This window comes from Etheostoma spectabile, chromosome 2, assembly GCF_008692095.1.
Source record: "Etheostoma spectabile isolate EspeVRDwgs_2016 chromosome 2, UIUC_Espe_1.0, whole genome shotgun sequence".
NCBI classification, from domain to species: domain Eukaryota; kingdom Metazoa; phylum Chordata; class Actinopteri; order Perciformes; family Percidae; genus Etheostoma; species Etheostoma spectabile.
In genome coordinates, this window is record NC_045734.1 from 4,299,478 (window position 1) to 4,315,931 (window position 16,454).

A 16,454-nucleotide genomic window follows, 5' to 3' on the forward strand; every position below is an offset into this window, starting at 1 on the left:
TAAACACACAAGAAATACAGGCCAACAATAGACAATGATTATATGGCAGACTGAAAGTAAGCAAAAGGGCGTCAAATAAAGGTATTTTAAAGTGCGGTTCCCATGATGCAATTAGCAAACAGATTTAGTAAGGCTGTAGAAGGGAAACGCCTGAGTGTATTGAATTGAATTGAAGATTGCGTTGTATTCCTTATGAATTCAACTTTCCATTTGTAGGAGGAACGATCACATCTCTCAAAAGTGATGTAGTTACCGCTTTAAAGCCTGCACGTTTGTGCAAGGCAATTTATTTCAGCTTTATTTGTATAGCACATTTCAGCAAGTGCTTTACCTAAAACGATCAGGTAAAACACGGAAATAGAGATTCTAAAAAAAAACTCAAATAGATTAAGGCAGGTGTGAAATACGAGAATAAAAGTTACGGTGCAGTTTAAGAAATCAGTAGCTTAAAAAAGGCAGCATCAAAAAAAGAGAGAAAAACTTTTGCTGCACCCCCCCCCTTGCTTGTCACTAGCACTGTCTAATGAATTAAAGGCCAAAAAATAATCTTTAAAATAAAAGTAGCCAGTAGAAAGCAGCTGACATGTTTACACATTCGCAAGCACATACCAACGCGCGCGCGTGCGCGTGCGCGCACACACACACACACCACACACCCCACACACACACACACACACACACACACACACACACACACACACACACACACACCACCGCTCTCCTACACCACAGTGGTAAGAGAAGCTGGAGGATCCAGTGACCTTCTAGCCCTGAAGTATGGCAGAGACTCGCACTGAGACAACGCAGTGCGATGTCATCTCTTTTATTATTATTATTAGTAGTAGTAAGCGGGGTTATGTCGTCTTTCTTCCAGCTTCCTGCTGTCGCTGGGTGCCGACCCTGAGCTAGAGAACAACTGCGGGGAGAAGCCTGCCGACCTCATTGAGCTGGACAACAAGGAGTTGCAGGAGCTGTTCGGGCTGGCCGTCAGTGACTGAGATCAGGCTTGTCAGACTGGGGGTGGAAGGGGGACTGAATACCCGGGGCCCTCAGGTGACGAAGGGCCCAAAAAGATGCAAGAATGAATAGCTGTTGTGGTGGGGAGAGGCCCATAGAGAATGCTTTTCTACAGGGCCCAGAGTGTTGTGCTTTTAAAGCCACAAACTGGTCTGAATGCCACTGGCCAGTCAAAGACTGTTCTGTAGGGATGGACATCTGTAGGGATGGACACAAAAGGACACAGTCGGTCCAGCATCCTGCTTTAATGAGCGGCCTGAGCTCTGAAGGTAGAGGGCTGTGGATGTCTGGCGGACGTGGGGCTGGCAGCTTATGGGCTGCCTCCTGAATGGAGGGACCTTCTGCTGGCAGGGGCTGCCCCCCCCCTGATCTCCAGCAGTACAGATTTACTGTCTCCTGCAGGAGCCTCTGGTCCTTTCATACTGTTATGAACTGTAGGAATCATTTTGATTTTGATCTGGCATGTTGCTTCTGAACGCTGTGAAACTTGAAACTGTTTCAACGTCAGCTCGTTACCACCTGAAAGCTAACATTAGCTTGTGTTGACTGCCTAACTAACACATTTGTTTACACTAACAACCCTAGTTTACTGTAGTCATAAGTTGTTTGTATAAGGCTTTTTATACTTTTTTAAGTATATACAATAAAGTGTATCAAACAATTTCAGCTTGTCTGCCATTTCCTTTTTGTCCCAGCACTGTGTGAGAGTAAAACACCTGAATGATCATCACTTTTAGCTCAACATCAACAGATCTGAAGGGTTCTGGCACAACTTCACTAGCAAGGGTGGTCATCTTCAATATCAATCTTTTGGTTTTTTTATTAAGTTTTCTCGCCTCGCAGATTTCCTTTGGCTTGTGGTGGCACCTGGATCGTGGTTGCAGCTGCTGCCCTGCTACGCTATGACTTCTAGTCATAGTTCATTTAATTCTATCTTAATTGTTACTATAACTATGTTGTCAGATGTCACTCTTTTCGGCCAGATGTCCGTTACCTTCTTTTAAACTCCGGTAGATTTCTGAGGACTGTGGTTACCTGGTCCTCAGATCTCTGCAGGGTAAATCCAGACAGCTAGCTAGACTATCTGTCCAATCTGAGTTTTCTGTTCCACAACTAAAACAACTTTTAAACTTCCACCTTAACAAAGTTCCTTCTAGAGGCTATTTTGCAGCGGCACCGCGGCTCTGTCCGGCGCTGCCCAGGACGATGGTAATTTGTAAAAGAAATGCCAATAAACCAGAACACGTTTTTCTCCCATCCCCGGATGCTGTGTGGACTAGCCAGACCCTCCTCCACAGCACTGTCAAGGAAGGTCTGGCAAAGTCAAACTGCCATGTTCAATACAAAATGCGGGTAAACTTTACGGAATCATATATATATATATATATATATATATATATATATATATATATATATATATCTGTATTAGAGTCTGTGTCCCAACCAACCACGTCAGATCGCCGCCCACCAAAAGTCAGGTTCTGTCCGAGGTTCCGGTCTGTTTAAAGGTTTTTCCTCACTGATGGCACACCAAACGCATGTTCTTGGGGGGAGAATTGTTGGGTCTTGGTAAATTATAAAGTTGTCTAGACCTAATCTACCAGTAAAGTATCCAGCAATGAATCCTGTTATGATTTGACACTATAAATACAATTGAATTGAATGCTAATATTGTGCTGTCTAACGGATGGACAGATAAAAAAAAGAGAGCTGTCTGCTAACGCTATCATTGTTGTTTTCATCTGGCTCCACTGCCCCCAAGTGGTCTACAAAAAAAAAAAAAACTATTGCAGTTTTAAAGCAACAAAAGATGAAGTCTTAATGGATTTTTGAGCCATAATGATCAAATATATAAAAACTCCAATTCCATTTAAAAGGAAAAGTTTGACTCAGATCTATGAACAACTTATTAAGAGCCTCTGGAGGCTCATTAGTGGAAACACAAAACAATGTGCTTAATCTCATGCAGAGGGATTAAAGTCAGAATCAGTCAGGTGCACGCTGACATTCAGGTCATATGCTTCCAACTGCTGCCAGAGGCTCCTGGGGCAATCGACCATTCTGATGAAACACTGTCACTCGCATGTACCGTGCAGAGCAAGAACCATTCAGTACAGTGTAGGGTTTTTCCCCTTTAATCACATACTAAATCTGCAAACGCAATACAGTAGGATTCAAGTGTCCTTTGCATTCCATCACAAGTAGAAAAACATAGTTATGTACAGCTGATATAAAAATTAAATCCAAGAAGAGTCTCTGCAGGAATACTCCACAGGGTCATTCTTTGAACTTCCACTCCTGTCGGCACATGGGGCACTGCTGCTGGACCTGCTGCGAGTTCAGCCATTTCAAGATGCAGTGCATGTGGAAACAGTGAGAGCACTGACCCCAGACCAGTGGGCAGTCATCTCCAGGCACTTTACCTGCAAAATAAGTTCAATATTACAACTCCGTTACAATAGTGAGGAAAGAATGTTAACCATCATGTATTTTATTCTCAACGGAATATACTGGTATGCCTTTAATACTTTCAACATAGTAACTATAATGAAAGAAAGATATTAGTCATATATTTTAAAAAAAAGAAAAGGTTTATAAATCATCTTCAAAAGGAATGTATTGAAATTTAAATTGCCTGTTATTAGTACATCTCATGTATGTTCTGCAGTATTTTTCCAAACAACTGTAATGTTATTTGGTTTCCAAATCACTAGAGCCCGACCAATGAAGGATTTATAAGGCAGATACTGATACAAATATTTGGTTATTTAAAAATCTGATATTCCGATATATTGGCCGATATATACTGTATTTAAAAAATATAAATATCCAGAAACACGACCAGACGCGTAACAAAACAAACAGTTTCCCTTAACATTAGTTAATTGTAGTTATTTATGAGTTCTCACTAAAATAATATGATAATTAGCTTTATTGTCACAACAGAACAGTAGAACATCAAAATAAAAGTATTTTTTTTTTTTTTTTTTTAAATCAGACATTATAAATGCCGATATATCGGTTGCGCTGTACAAATCACAAGCTAAAGCATGGAAAAGCCCCCAAAAAATACAAACTAAAATTGTGTAAATCTTCCAGTGAAAGTATTTTGGTTGTTGATTTATATCCAAGTATTCAACATTGTCAAGTGCATTGTAACGTGATATATTTTTCTCAAATTAAAATAAACTGTGTAGCAACATCGTCAGAACAATATAAAACTTTCCTTGTTTACACATGTTGGTTATGTATTCTCTTCCAATAATTAGCCTATGTCATGAGCGTAGTTTAAAAATATGTATTATGTATATAAATTAGGGATGCACGCTATATTGTCAATCATGTTCGTATCGGTCCATCTTAGTCACGACAGCGGTCCGATGAGCAAAACTGGCCCCATGTCAACGACCGATGATTATTATATTCTTTAAAGATTTATGGGCTTTTTGCAAATACAGAAAGACATAACATTTTAAGTGCAAAATATGGTTTTCATAATAACTTTTTATACAGATAATATCGACATTAGTAAATATTGGCGATAACCGCAATGTCAATATTGGTTATTATCGGCCAAAAATGTTCAAATTGGTGCTTTTCTGTTGCATGTTACATTAGATGGTCCCACATAAGTCCAGTGACGTCTTTACATTTGGCGCCGGAGCCCACCAGATGGCGCTGTGGAGTAGCTAGTGCACGACATAATTCAATGGAACTAAGAATATATCATTTCACATGTATATTCTTTGTAACTATTGTTGCTCGTTTTATTAGGTAGTCCTTTATGTGGGATATAAAAGCACAGCATATTATGACGCATTATTAATTTCAATGTGAAAATAAAGTTGTGTTAGCTAGTACATTAACGTTTTTATTTTTTCTATCGTTCTTGTAGGAACGGATTTAACGCTAACTAGTCACTAGAATGCTGACATCCTTCTTACTGTGTTGCTAATTGTATTTAAATACAATTTGTACTTAACAAGACAAAGTGTTGTGGCAGTGACGTTAAAAAAAAGTCCAACTGCAAAAGTTCTGTACATAAACCGATAATATTAATATTATATTCAATATATTTACATTCTATTGTTCTGTACTAGATTTTCAAGCAGCTACTATGCAAGTAGCTAAAGCTCAATGTTGTCATTCATAGCATCCCGTTTAGCTTGGTTAACGTTACTCACAGTCTGGGCAGCAGCCATTGAAGGGCATCCTGCAGATCCCACAGTTTTCGTCATTAGCCACCCATAACCAAGAGGCCACTCCGTTCCACTGTCGGATCTTTACCTTCATCCTCCGAGTCTGACAATAGCAGAAACACTTAATTACACTTTCCCGTATGAACCGAAGCAGCAGTTAACGTTAGCATGTAAGCTAATGTGTTGACAGCATTTGCTTTAACAGCTAGCTATGTATTAACAGTCTATGGTTGACAACTTCTGGCAACTTCTGAAGCTAGCAAGCCATGTCAGCTAGCTAGCTAACTTACTAGGCAGCGACGAACGTCTCCTTCAGATATTCAACACGAAGTAAGTTATAATGTTTTTTTGCAAACTACAAATCATGTTATGGACAATTTGCTATTGAGTCAACAGCATAAAGCTACGTAGCGTGCCTAGTATTTTAGAAACCCGGGTGAAAAACAAATATGTCCTTTCTTCTTCTATTTAAATTCCGGCAGGTTGTACGTGCAGGGAGGAAAACGCTGCCACCTACCCTCTACATTCAATCTAGGTAAGACGTTAGAGCGCAAATAACTGAGATAACAGGGGGTTTTCTAGATAATAAGAAGAGAAAATCAATATATCCTTATGTAATAGGCCTAAATGTTACAGAGGAATAGAAATAACGTTTTAAATTCACATATTTAGATTTTTGATAAATATAATTCATGCTGAGTATAGTCATACAATATCTGTTAGTTTATTGTTGTCTTATTTTCTGCTCTTTTGCTCTTTTATGGGACAGTGATGGGACAGGGACACTTTCTGCTGTTCCACTTCTATGTATGGTGAGTTTTATTTGTAAAAGATAATACATGTAATACTGTTGCATTTGAAAGTATTTTGGGGGGTAGTTTAGCCATAGGAGACAGTAGGAAGAAAACAGGAAATAAGTGAGAGAGAGAGAGAGAAAAAACAATCCATTCCTTTTTCCACTTGCCAAAAAGTGATTGCCTCTTCTACCTTGTCATTGAAAGATTGTTTATGTCTCAAAATTACTGAAATTAATTCATAAAACTCTATGAAAAGAAGTCTGTCATGACAGAAAAATGTCCTAGTCCAAAGTGTTTGTGTGAGTCATACTTTCTATGGCCTATAGCCAACAGATTACGCACTTCTTATTAACTGTTAAAATACCTTTTTGAATGGGCACACAACCCATAAAATGCACTGCAGGTCATGGTCAGCACCCAAATCACGGGGGTACCCTACTACAGTAGCATTAAAGATTTTTCTCACTTTACTATTATGTTGTGACATGTATTGAAATATATAACTGCAGTTTATTTAGCATTAATTGTAGGGATCTATGGGCTTGGCCGATTATCGTGGCCAGTATTTGGCAATTTGAAAATGATCAATATTAGTGTTTTATTTGACCAATAAAGTTAATGAACTGAAGTGTGCTACTTTGGCTCCGCTACAGCTCTGTGAGTTTGCAACACTTGCAAACCGACTGATAGCATGTATAAACTTCAGGAAGCTGTAGTACTTTTTTTGTGTTAGTTAGTTTTTATATATTTTTTAGTTAACTGTATTATGTTTGAAGTTTCAGTTTGACTAAATAATTGCTTAAAACATTTAAAGAAACTTTTGTGTTGGAGTTTGTACCATTCCAAACTTACCTCGATAAATGAAGGTTCAATAAATAAATATTAGGCAACATAAATTGGCACTAAGCCATATTAAATGCTGGCAATGATTTACATAAATTGAATGAAAAAAAAAAAATCAATTAGGAATTAAAAAAATGTGTCACTTCTGTATTGGCACTAATCAACTTGTCATAAACTCTTGGAAACATAAACCTACCATGTTAACTTTTAAGTAAAACCTTAACATTGAGGCTCATCATCATCATCATCTTCATCGGTCATCACATGAAGTCTGAGATGAATTTTCAAACCCCTATCCCGCAGTTAGTTCATGAAACAGAGCACTCAATGTCATGCCTCTTGCATGTGCACCTTAGGCCAGAGATCTTCAACAGAGGGTCCGGGACCCCTAGGAGGGGCCACCAAAGTATTATTCATTTTTGCAGTTTTTTTCCAGAATAAAATGTCTTAACATGTAGCCAACATATTATTAAGTTCCAAATCAACAAATATAAATCCCCACTGGTAATAGGCTTACTGGCCTATAGGTAAGGTAGTCACTGAGATGGCTATCCACAGAGACAGTATATCCTAAAGATTCACTGTGCCACATGTACATAAAGTATGTGCAACATTTAAAGATGATTTCTAAAATCATGCCCACAATTATTATTTCAATAACTTAGTATTCTATGGAATAAAAAAGTATAAAGCCATTAGGCCGTTTTACACTTTTACACTATTGTAGGCCAAGTTTAATATGCAACTTAAGGGGTCCTTGGTTTAAAAAACGTTGATCACTCAATGTGTTAAACCCTTAGATGTATGAGTGATTGGAACCTGCACTTTTCCATAATTGGAAAAAAAACATAATAACCAATGCGTTTTATAGAATAAAGGTATGTTTGCATCATTTTTTGGAATTGGTACACATAATGATTTTACATTTGAAATATGTTTATTTGTCACCTTTTTAACAGATTTTGAACATCAATAGGACTTTACCTCACATGTTAGATGTCATTAGAAGCTAGCTAGAGTCATAGCAGGAGTTTATCTCTCAATGCGTATGCGCATCAAGGTACTCAATTATGTCAACAACAACCAATACACATATCCGCTTGTTAAGATGTGACGTTTCAGCGTTCTGATAATGCTGTTTCTGGGTCCAATGTTCAAAACTTGTGCGTTGAGACTCGTCTTTTCACCATGCCGCAATGCGGTGTCCCTTGTTGTTTAAATAGATCGGAGTCCAGCTAACGTTAAACTACAGAAATTAAAAATTCATCCTGTTTAATTAAATTCCAATTCCATTACATACGTCTAGTTTAATTCAATACTACATCAAAAACATCAATTCAATTCAATAACTACCATCTATTACATCAATTCAATAACAACAGCGCATATGTAGCATCAATACATTTTCAAATGAAGTCCCCCCTATTTGTCCCTGGTGAATTTTGAGTTAACACTACACATTGTCATCATCACTGTCTTGGGGTGACAGAGATTCTATTGGGGTGCGCAGGATCTGTAGTTCAATGTCCTCGTTCTGGGACACATCCCTGTTGAAACTCTCATTATCAGAGGCCTGGCTACTGACGTTGACCTGAATATTTTCAAGATTAGCAGCATCCCTCCTAGCCAAAAAAAAGCACAACACGGCCATCAATGGTGTGAGAAGATGAGCATAATAGATTAGATCTAGGGAGCAGACTTCTGATCCTCCACTCTTCTACTAGCCTCATATTAATCATTTGTATCAGATTGAAAAATGTACTAAAAATGTACTGGGTTAGAAAACAACAACAACAACACTAAGACCCTGTAGACCGGTACCTTGTCATGAGTTCCAGTTCTTGTGTTGACACTCTGTAAATGAGTGATGCGCCATAGCAGTTTCCCATGACATTGATAACAGTGTTGCAGCGGTCTCTGAAAGGCAGAAACAACATCAGACTGTGAAAGCAGAGGATATATATGCTGCTTTACATGGATTCTGTTTCTTTCTTTCTCTCTTTGGACTTCTAAAATGTTGCATAAGTGACTAAACAAACAGACAAAACATATGTTAGCTTGCTAATATGTGAGCCATTTAGCATGAAGAAAACAGGAGGTGATTAGAACTGGTCGACATATCTGACACATGATCAAAATGCTGATTAATAATTATTTCAATTGTGAAGATTTTAACATTTCACAACAACTACACAATATAGCTTGAATTACAAAACATGCTAATAATGTCAGATTGAATGACCAAACATTAGTTACAGTGACAAACAAAGAAGCACCTATATTTACAAAGGATTGGCTATCGAGGGGACTGTACTGGAAATACTGAAGAGACAGTGAGCTGGGATTGCTTCAAAGCGGTTCTCACAGGCCATTTCCCAATATATGAAATATCTACGTTTTTTCACGGCCACATGCACTAACATTTACGCGCTGCTGAAATGGCTATCCAAACGAAGAACAGAGAGTCCTGTAGTAATCCATCTATTACATTTTGGATCAATACTGCTACAGATTAAACTCACATGAGCCATTCTACAACCACCAGAGTGGAGGCTTCCTTTGCAGGTATACCAACCGCCGCCAACACAATAAGAGTGGTCACTGCTCCTGTAGCTGGGAGCGCTGCTCCTGTGCTGGCTACTGCAGCCGTCACACTGCAGATCAAACACAGATACTGTATAATTTCTTTGTAGTAAGTAATGATGATGCTATGATATCCTTAAGAACAGAAATAGTGGCTTACGCAATGGTAAGTAAGTGGGCGAAGTCCAAATGCATTCCGTTGAGTTGGGCAATGAAAACTGCTGCGACCACTTCATAAATGGCCGATCCGTTCATGTTGAGGCTGGTCCCAATGGGCAGTATGAAGCGAGTAATTCTTTGGTCGATCTTCAGTCGCTCCTCACAACATCTTAAAGTGATTGGCTGGGTGGCAGAGCTTGGAGAAACACAATGCATCCTCTGTTAGTGCACTACTCATATGAAAATAGTACTCATGTAAATTTCTCAAAAATGTTACTGATCAATTAACAAATAAGCAGAGAGGATGAAGTCACAGATCTCTGTAATACTACCAGTTCTGTGGTCAATCCTAGACCAGTATTAGACTAGAACAAGTCAAGTACAAGTCCAAAGAGGTTTGAGTCCAAGTCAAGACTGAGTTCACATGAGCGACAGTAAAGACTGAGACAGAAAGAAAAGAATCCTCTTCAGGACCACTTACTTACCAGTTTATAATGTATGTGATGCGAGAAATATATTATCTATTTCAGGATGATCATTTTGCATTCTTTGGAGTGATCAAAAAGCAAGTGCAAAGTAACATCACTATTGGAACAAATTAGGCCATATTATTTACCTTGAGTAGACCTATTTTACCTAAGTCACAAAAAGCCTAAATACAACTACACATTTTATGAATGTATGATGTTGAGTCTTTTGTAATGGTGTAAAAATAACATTTTGGACTGCCAGTGGAAAATGTAAGAAATAACAAGAAACGCAGGTGTCACTAAAACCATTGATGTTTCCATTCTTGTATTTATCACTTGTCCTGAAGAATTCATAGTGTAGAAGGTGCTCACCGACATTGTGTCTGTGGCCAACATGAAAATGATTGATGCCTCTGCGTGTGCGCGGTGCAGCTTATACCAGGCGACCAATGCCAATGCCCGTTCTAGATGGATTTTGAATTTAACCATACCTGTTTTCTGAACAAGCGTGTTTAATCAAAAGTTTTGTTTGAAGGAGGAAGTTAGTTTAGGAAAAAGCATTTATTGCTGGACTTGGTTGAGACAAACTAATACATTTGGCAAGATACAATATTTTTGCAAGACCAATGGCCAAGTCCAAGAAAAGTCTGAGTGCAAATACCAACAAGTCCAAGACAATAGAAAAACATCTTGAGTCTAGGACTCGAGTATTACAGCACTGGATACTACTGTGTTACGTCATCTTACCTGGACGAGATGGCCATTGCAGTCATTAAGGCAGGAGAAACCCCCCTGATAACAGCCATGGGGCTACATCTCGTAAAGAGGAAATAGATCAGTGGGAAAACTATTGCTGCTTGGATTAAAAGTCTGAAACGCAAAATGAGTGCAAAATCAGTACTGCTTCATTAAATACAATTACTAACAACAGCAAGAGTTTGCATTCACAATGTGGCTGCTAGGAAGGAGATATAAAGTGAGAAAGAAAGAAAAGTTTACTTGAATGTATCTACATAAGTGTGGCATGACACTGTCATAAACGTGTCATGAACAAGTCAAACGTTTTTGACAATGCTTCAGTTAATAAGTGTCATTTGGTTGTTGTCATGAGAAATTATGGTTAGGGTTAGAGTTAGGGTTCATGTGTCACAACAGTGTCATGTGTTCATGACTTCAAGTAAAGTGTTACCGAAAGAAATGACACAAAACAAAAAAGTTGAATTCATAAGAAGCAAAATGCACCCTGACTTCATTACACACAGGGGTTTTGCTGTTACAGTCTCATTTGGTCATACATTTAAAACTCTGGTCAATTTTCGAGGACTGTGATTAACCATTTCTCAAATCTCTGCAAGGTTTTCTGTTACACGACTACAACTGCTGTGGGGACTAGCCAGACCCTCCTCCGCAGCGCTGCAAAGGAAGGTCTGGCAATGAGAGACTAGTCAAGTGAGTGCTTGACTGACCTAATGACTCGATTACACTTTAAGTGAGTTAGAGGCCTGCATAATGTATCATCTAATGCAAGACTACTACAATTGTTATTGAATAGCTGCTGATGTGGCCCAAAGTAACAGTTTTGGGCTAATGCTAATGCTATGACACAGTGTAAAAGTAGCACAAATAGGGAAAACTGATAAAGCCAACATAATCCATTATAGGGCAATAGCCTAGCTAAGTAAACTTTGCTAACATTAGCTAACATCAATAAAACTAGGAGCTATGTGTGCCCAGTTTTATAGATACAGTATATTGTGTGTTATTTCAGTGCTAAAACAGTAAAAAACAAACATACCCAGTCATAACTGTTAAAACAAACTTTCCCAGTTTTAAGATAGTTTCCCATTCGTCAATATCCAAAACATTGCTTGCAATCATGAACATCACTCCAACGGGCAAGTAGCTGGAAAAAAAATTAAATTACAAAATGAAGGAAAAACATAGTAAACGGAGACAGCTGTCTGAATACCATTCATATATTTGCTTAAAAACAGTTATGTTTCTCTCACTTCCAAAAAATAGAAACATCAAAATGATAATGAAAGAAAAAGTTGGGCGACAATATTTGAAACATAATCTGAAACTTTAGAACACAAATTAGCAGACAAGGGAGTAAAAGACGCTGCTTTGTTTTAACAGAAGTTTCTTTTATGTACTGTGCCACTAAATGTTTTCAATGTGGAAAAAGACAATAAATTGTTGTTTCGCCTTACCACATAATCGATTTGACCAAAGTTTTTGTTGTCTCGTTGATGACAGCAAAGACCTCGACAAGGATTTTCCCCTTTTCTCCCATCTTGTTGAGGACCAGGCCAAAAACAAAAGACCAGACAATCAGACCCATTGTGTTGGCTCCGCTAACATAGTGGCCCTGCTTTCGGTTGTGTGTCTCATTCTGCAACAAGACCAGAAACTCATTAAGAAAAAGAGCAAGAGCAACTTCATGTATCAAAGATAATCACTGCAAATGTAAATAGTGACAATGGGAAAATGTTTACCGTCATCACGCTGGCGTTAATGTAATCATAGTCTTCAGTTTTAACCTCCGTCCGATCAGTCTTGAACTATGAAAAAATAAATAATTAGTCTTTACATCAGAAGTATTACATGGAAAGAGAGTAAATGAGGGATATGCCTTAATGAAAAGTATACTGTACATGTTCGAAGCACGCCTGGATCAGGTTGTGTGGGACCATGTTCCTATAAACAATGAATAAGTCTATCACTTGGTAGACTTGAACATGTTAACAAACCACTCAAGAATTGCAGCTTTATCAAGGACATAATTACACATTAGCTAGACATTTGCATAGAACACCTGTTTACCAAAGTATGTCTGCTTAAGCAGAACAAGTGGATGAGAATGATCTAGGACTTTCTGAAGTTGCTTGACTGACCTAAAGACCTTGCTGAACTGATACACAGAGAAACCCAAAATGATGTCAGAGTATACTCTTTCTTTTTACCTTACAAGATCCATCAGGGTATCAATTGTGGTGTCCTCCTCTATTGTTCCCCTTTCTCCTTGATTAACAGCATGAGCAACACCCGGCTTGATCATCACTACCAATGTTATCCCTATGACACAAAATCCATGGTTGAGCATGAGAAGTACTGTATCTGCTAAAGCTCTTTCATACAGTAGAGAGGAGGCTGGGTCATAGAGGTAGAAGAGGTTGCCCCTCTTCTATTTCTGAGAGGCAAGAGGGAGATCAAAATATAATATATAATGATATAAAAACAAGTAGTTTGTGGAAATAAACCGCCCTGAAAAGAAAGTCTAACGAAAAAGTTTTTTGAAGGCATTGTTGGCCAAAACCTTGGTTTATCTTCTACGTAGGAGATGGTATCTCATATGTACGAAGTAGGAAGTTTTTCTCCTGGGCTGGTTAGCCACGTACCATCCAACAGATTCAGAATCTAATTTTACGTCCAAACTGTACAAGCAAGTCACGGCTGAGTTTAAAATAGAGCCTAAGTTTCCCTGCGTACCATCTGCAGTCACGGAGCTATGGAGTTGTTTCTTAGCACATTTAAGAGCATGATAAAAACATCCCATTCTTGTTATTTGCTGTTTGGGATGCTCCCACTGAGTCTCTCGGTTTGAGTCCTTTTTAACTCATCTTTGGTCTCGAGGTAAGGGGCCCTTTGCACTTGTTTAAAGAGCTGCTCATTGAACTGACATTGCCAGGGGATGTCCTACACTACAGCCTTTCCAGGTGCTGCTAACTGAGCAAGATTTTGTCTTTTGTTACTCACACCTGTTTTGGTTTAAAATCTTACCTCTTGGGATCAAAAATGCACCAGCCACTTTTCAGTGCTTAATGAACTCTGTTACCCAGGGATCAAGGAACACAAACACAAAAGCTGCAACACAAGTACAACGGAAATGAGTGACAATGGAAGTGAGTGTGTTATTGACAAACGGAGTCGGCGGATGGGGCCCGTTTCAGAAAGCAGGTTTAGTGAAAACTGTGAATGATGTAAACCCTTTGAAATAAAAGATTATGATTTATAATTCGTTAAAGGATGGTGCTGCAGCCTCAGAATGGGACGAGTAGGCCTATGACTTTTTCGCCAGCAGGACTGCACATAAATTAAATAGATTATAGGTTATAGTTACTTACAAAATGTAATACATTATAGATTAATAGTCACTGTCATTTGATGGTATTCCAATATTACTGTCTCTGAATTGTAAATGCTTTAAACTAGTTTTGCATTAGTTTGAGTTACTTTCACCAAAATAACCAGAAGTTTGACTTGGCAGGTAGCTTGTGAATTTCACCACCGGATCAATAGAGTCTCTTGTTTATCCACTTTAATACATCATAGATTATTTATTATTTATTTATTTATTATTTAATAGGCAAGAAGGAGAAACTGCTGTCTGTGCTGCCATACTGTCACCTGTTACACCTGATACTCATGGCTTTTTTTTCCTGTGAAGAAATGTTTTGTGGTGTGGGTGAATTCTTACAATAAAATCAAAAACACCACTGAATGTTGCCTTAAAATACATTGCAACTCACGTTCCTGAGATTGTAATTGTACCGTCATTTAATTAGTAAAGTGTTGTATTACTGCGTTACAGCAAAAAGGAATACATTACTGTTATTGCGTAACTTTTGTAACGTCTTACTCCCAACACGGTTCACTAGTAATATTATACTTAAGATTAAAGGGGCGGTTCAGAATTTTAGACATAACACCTTATTTCCAAGTTAGCCAGTGTGTTTTTTTTTATCAGTGGAGACAGTTTTCAACAGTTTTCATCCAGTCCTTCCAGTTGCAGAATTCGCTGGTGCTAGGCTAGCGCAACTCAACAGTATCTGCTAGCCTGGCATTAAAAACAGCCGTTCCCACTCCACAGTACACCAAAGGCAAATAAAATATAACGCCATACTATCAATTTAAATGTCTGTTGATAGAATGATGTTAGAAATAAAACCACCCTCAAAATTCTGAATCACCCCTTTAAATGAAATGAATAAACTACATTGGAATGCTACTGTTTAAGGGGAAAGCAGCAGTCTAATTAGTCACAAAGTGAAAACACCTGTGCGGCTTTAGTAGTCCCCCTGCAGCTTTTTACAACCACAAATTAACTTAAAATAACTTGGGTTATGTGATAATAGATCTCGTTCACATCAGACATTTTGACCAATCAAAATATATGTAATGAATAATCATAATGACGAACTCATAGAAGATTTCACTTTGTCATGGTCCAAGTTTTGACTCTATTGTGTATTGTGCATGCTGGCTCACTGCTATGACAAACTGCCTGCTGGGAGAAAGGTTAAATATGCATAAACATGGAGAAGAACATATTATTGAAGATGATCATGCAAAAAATTTGTAAATGTGTTACCAGGTTGAAAAAAACTGCAATGGTGACAAAGGCTAGTGAGTGAGTTTTAAATAGCACATTTACATGCAAGAGTAAAAAAAAAAAGGAAACATTAAAGCAACACCAAAGCACTTTTCCTCTTTGGTTCCCCTTAAGGTTGGAAGCTAAATTGTCCAGTACCGTTAACATTACCATTATTCTTTTTTTTTCTTTTTTTTTTAATTTTATTTACATTTTCAAATTAAACCGATCAACAAACAAACAAACAGGGCTCAGATGTATCTATAGCATTTTTCTCTACAGTCCATATTCAATACAATACAGAAGCAGGAGGAAGGGTTGTTAATACAGAAACATGACAGGTACTGTAATTTAGCTTTTTCAAAGTAATCAAAACGGTTCCAGGAACGGAAAAAAGTGTCCATTTGGCCTCGGTTTCCCATCTGTATTATGGATAGCATTTCGACGACCCATACCGAAAGGAGGGAGGAGTAGAGACTTCCATTCCTTCATATCAGTCTCTTGGCAACTTCATTCCCATTCCAATGGTTGCCACATTATAGTTGGAATTGTCTTTGTTATTTGTGACAGCCAAAATAGCAAGTCCAGCTTCGGGTTGAAAGGGCCGCTGATACGCTTTGGAGTACCATCAATATTCTGACCAAAAGCTTGCCAATGACGAGCAGCCCAAAAAGCATGGGACAGTGTACCTCTGACACTTACATCTATCCACACCGGGGAAACCAATGGATATATTCTATGCAATCTGACTTTGGAATAATGTAGGCGATGTACAATCTTAAATTGAATTAGTTGGTGTCTGCGGTTTAAAGAGCAGGAATGAAATATAGACAGACATGTGTTCCACATGGAGTCAGATAGTTCCACACCTAACTCTTCCTTCCAAGTATCCAGTGGTTTTCGCAGTGTGCGCAACAATGCAGTCATAAATAGGTACAATTCTCGAAACAGACGCTTGGAGAAGGGAGGGCTCTTGCAAATATCATAAATTTCATGCTCCATGGGTAGATTT

At 38.2% G+C, this 16,454-nt stretch overlaps 3 protein-coding genes across 4 annotated transcripts in view; 1 reads left to right on the forward strand and 2 right to left on the reverse strand.

Annotated features, from left to right (window-relative positions):
* Positions 1-1,683, forward strand: part of ppp1r27b (protein phosphatase 1, regulatory subunit 27b) — a 3,614-nt gene extending 1,931 nt beyond the window's left edge. Inside the window, exon 3 of the mRNA XM_032537027.1 lies at positions 875-1,683. Within this exon, the coding sequence (XP_032392918.1) occupies positions 875-998 (124 nt within the window). The 3' untranslated portion in view covers positions 999-1,683. The remainder of the gene's footprint in view (positions 1-874) is intronic.
* A 1,227-nt stretch (positions 1,684-2,910) lies between these two features.
* anapc11 (APC11 anaphase promoting complex subunit 11 homolog (yeast)) lies at positions 2,911-5,747 on the reverse strand. 2 transcript variants are annotated; one of them, XM_032537043.1, is made up of 3 exons: positions 5,507-5,747; positions 5,202-5,319; positions 2,911-3,440 (listed from the first exon to the last, which is right to left on the reverse strand). In XM_032537043.1, exons 2-3 carry the CDS (start codon positions 5,308-5,310, stop codon positions 3,295-3,297), a joined length of 255 nt encoding a protein of 84 aa, XP_032392934.1. In that variant the 5' UTR covers positions 5,311-5,319; positions 5,507-5,747; the 3' UTR covers positions 2,911-3,294. The 2 variants fall into 2 exon arrangements, with proteins under 2 accessions (XP_032392934.1, XP_032392927.1); XM_032537036.1 differs by having other exon boundaries at positions 5,202-5,406; positions 5,460-5,723.
* Positions 5,748-7,785: 2,038 nt separating this feature from the next.
* Positions 7,786-16,454, reverse strand: part of LOC116702648 (excitatory amino acid transporter 3) — a 22,365-nt gene continuing 13,696 nt past the window's right edge. The window contains exons 4-13 of the mRNA XM_032536973.1: positions 13,035-13,146; positions 12,726-12,768; positions 12,567-12,632; positions 12,282-12,463; positions 11,864-11,971; positions 10,816-10,938; positions 9,600-9,794; positions 9,379-9,510; positions 8,678-8,773; positions 7,786-8,478 (exon numbers count right to left, since the gene is read on the reverse strand). Coding sequence (XP_032392864.1) covers positions 8,310-8,478; positions 8,678-8,773; positions 9,379-9,510; positions 9,600-9,794; positions 10,816-10,938; positions 11,864-11,971; positions 12,282-12,463; positions 12,567-12,632; positions 12,726-12,768; positions 13,035-13,146 — 1,226 coding nt within the window. The 3' untranslated portion in view covers positions 7,786-8,309. The remainder of the gene's footprint in view (positions 8,479-8,677; positions 8,774-9,378; positions 9,511-9,599; positions 9,795-10,815; positions 10,939-11,863; positions 11,972-12,281; positions 12,464-12,566; positions 12,633-12,725; positions 12,769-13,034; positions 13,147-16,454) is intronic.

Coding starts and splice junctions, on each gene's coding strand:
- anapc11 (XM_032537043.1), bottom strand. CDS start 5,310: ATGAAGGTAAAGATCCGACAGTGGAACGGAGTGGCCTCTTGGTTATGG. Junction 3,441..5,201: donor CAATGGCTGCTGCCCAGACT/GTGAGTAACGTT, acceptor CTTATTTTGCAG/GTAAAGTGCCTGGAGATGAC.